Source organism: Pteropus medius, unplaced genomic scaffold, assembly GCF_902729225.1.
Source record: "Pteropus medius unplaced genomic scaffold, Ma_sr-lr_union100, whole genome shotgun sequence".
NCBI lineage: Eukaryota > Metazoa > Chordata > Mammalia > Chiroptera > Pteropodidae > Pteropus > Pteropus medius.
This window is the reverse complement of record NW_024349803.1, coordinates 20,028,393-20,029,514: the sequence shown is the minus strand read 5'-3', so window position 1 is coordinate 20,029,514 and position 1,122 is coordinate 20,028,393. Positions and strand designations below refer to the sequence as shown.

General features: G+C 62.8%; 1 protein-coding gene across 1 annotated transcript in view; it reads left to right on the top strand.

Moving 5' to 3' along the window:
- Window positions 1-1,122, top strand: part of COL7A1 (collagen type VII alpha 1 chain) — a 37,345-nt gene that overhangs the window by 9,648 nt on the left and 26,575 nt on the right. The window contains exons 17-20 of the mRNA XM_039836812.1: window positions 9-30; window positions 376-501; window positions 602-748; window positions 965-1,087. Coding sequence (XP_039692746.1) covers window positions 9-30; window positions 376-501; window positions 602-748; window positions 965-1,087 — 418 coding nt within the window. The remainder of the gene's footprint in view (window positions 1-8; window positions 31-375; window positions 502-601; window positions 749-964; window positions 1,088-1,122) is intronic.

The following is a 1,122-nucleotide window of genomic DNA, read 5'->3' as shown; positions in this document are numbered from 1 at the left end:
GGACCCCCGCTTCTGTGGTTGTGAAGACCCGTGAGTGGACCCTGGCCAGCTGCCAACCACACTTCTTTGGCTACCCTGCCCTGCTGTGTGTTCCCGACTGCCGCAGCTGCCCACTCCATCACTGCTCAGTGACTTCTCTCTACACACTCACCCCACATGGACTAAGTGTCCACCTACAGTGACCTCCTGGCTGCTCCACACTGCCCTCTTCCAGGCACTGACTTCCCTTCTCTCATGGGCCTCCTACACTGATCTGTCTGCATTAACTTCTTGCTGACCTTCCGACCTCCCTGCACTGACCATGCCTGCATTGCCACCCCGTTCTCTCCCAGCCATCTACTGGCCCCTGACCCTTACCCCTGTCTCTACCCCCAGACCCTGAGCCGGTGGGCAGTGTGTCAAAGCTGCAGATCCTCAATGCTTCCAGTGATGTCCTGCGGGTCACCTGGGTGGGGGTCACTGGAGCCACAGCCTACAGACTGGCCTGGGGCCGGAGCGAGGGTATGGTTCCCTGACCCTGCCCTTGTCCTCCCTGGCTGGAAGTGCCCTCTCTGCTCAGCCACCCCCACCCCTGACCGTTGCCTTATGCTGGCCTGGCCAGGTGGCCCCACGAGACAACAGATACTCCCAGGAAACACGGACTCCGCAGAAATACGGGGCCTCGAAGGCGGAGTCAGCTACTCGGTGCGAGTGACCGCCCTGGTCGGGGACCGTGAGGGCGCACCAGTCTCCATTGTCGTCACCACGCGTAGGCGGAGCTTGGGCTGGGGCGAGCCTTGGATTGGTGGCCTGGACAGTTCGGGGGCGGGGTTTGTGCTCGAATGGGAATAAGGACCACAGCTCGGTAGTGAGCCTGCGGGGAGAAGGGATGAAGCTTGGCATAGGCAGAGGGGCCGATTGGTTTGGGATTGGTGCAGGGACCGGTGAGGGCGGAGCCTGCCTGATTCCCATGCTTTCTCTCAAGCGCCTGAGCCGCAGCCTGCCCTAGAGACCCTCCGCGTAGTGCAGCGAGGGGAGCACTCGCTGAGGCTGCGCTGGCAGCCGGTGCCCGGGGCGCAGGGCTTCCGTCTGCGTTGGAGACCTGAGGGTGAGTGGTGCCCTGGGTAGGGGGTTAGGGTCTAC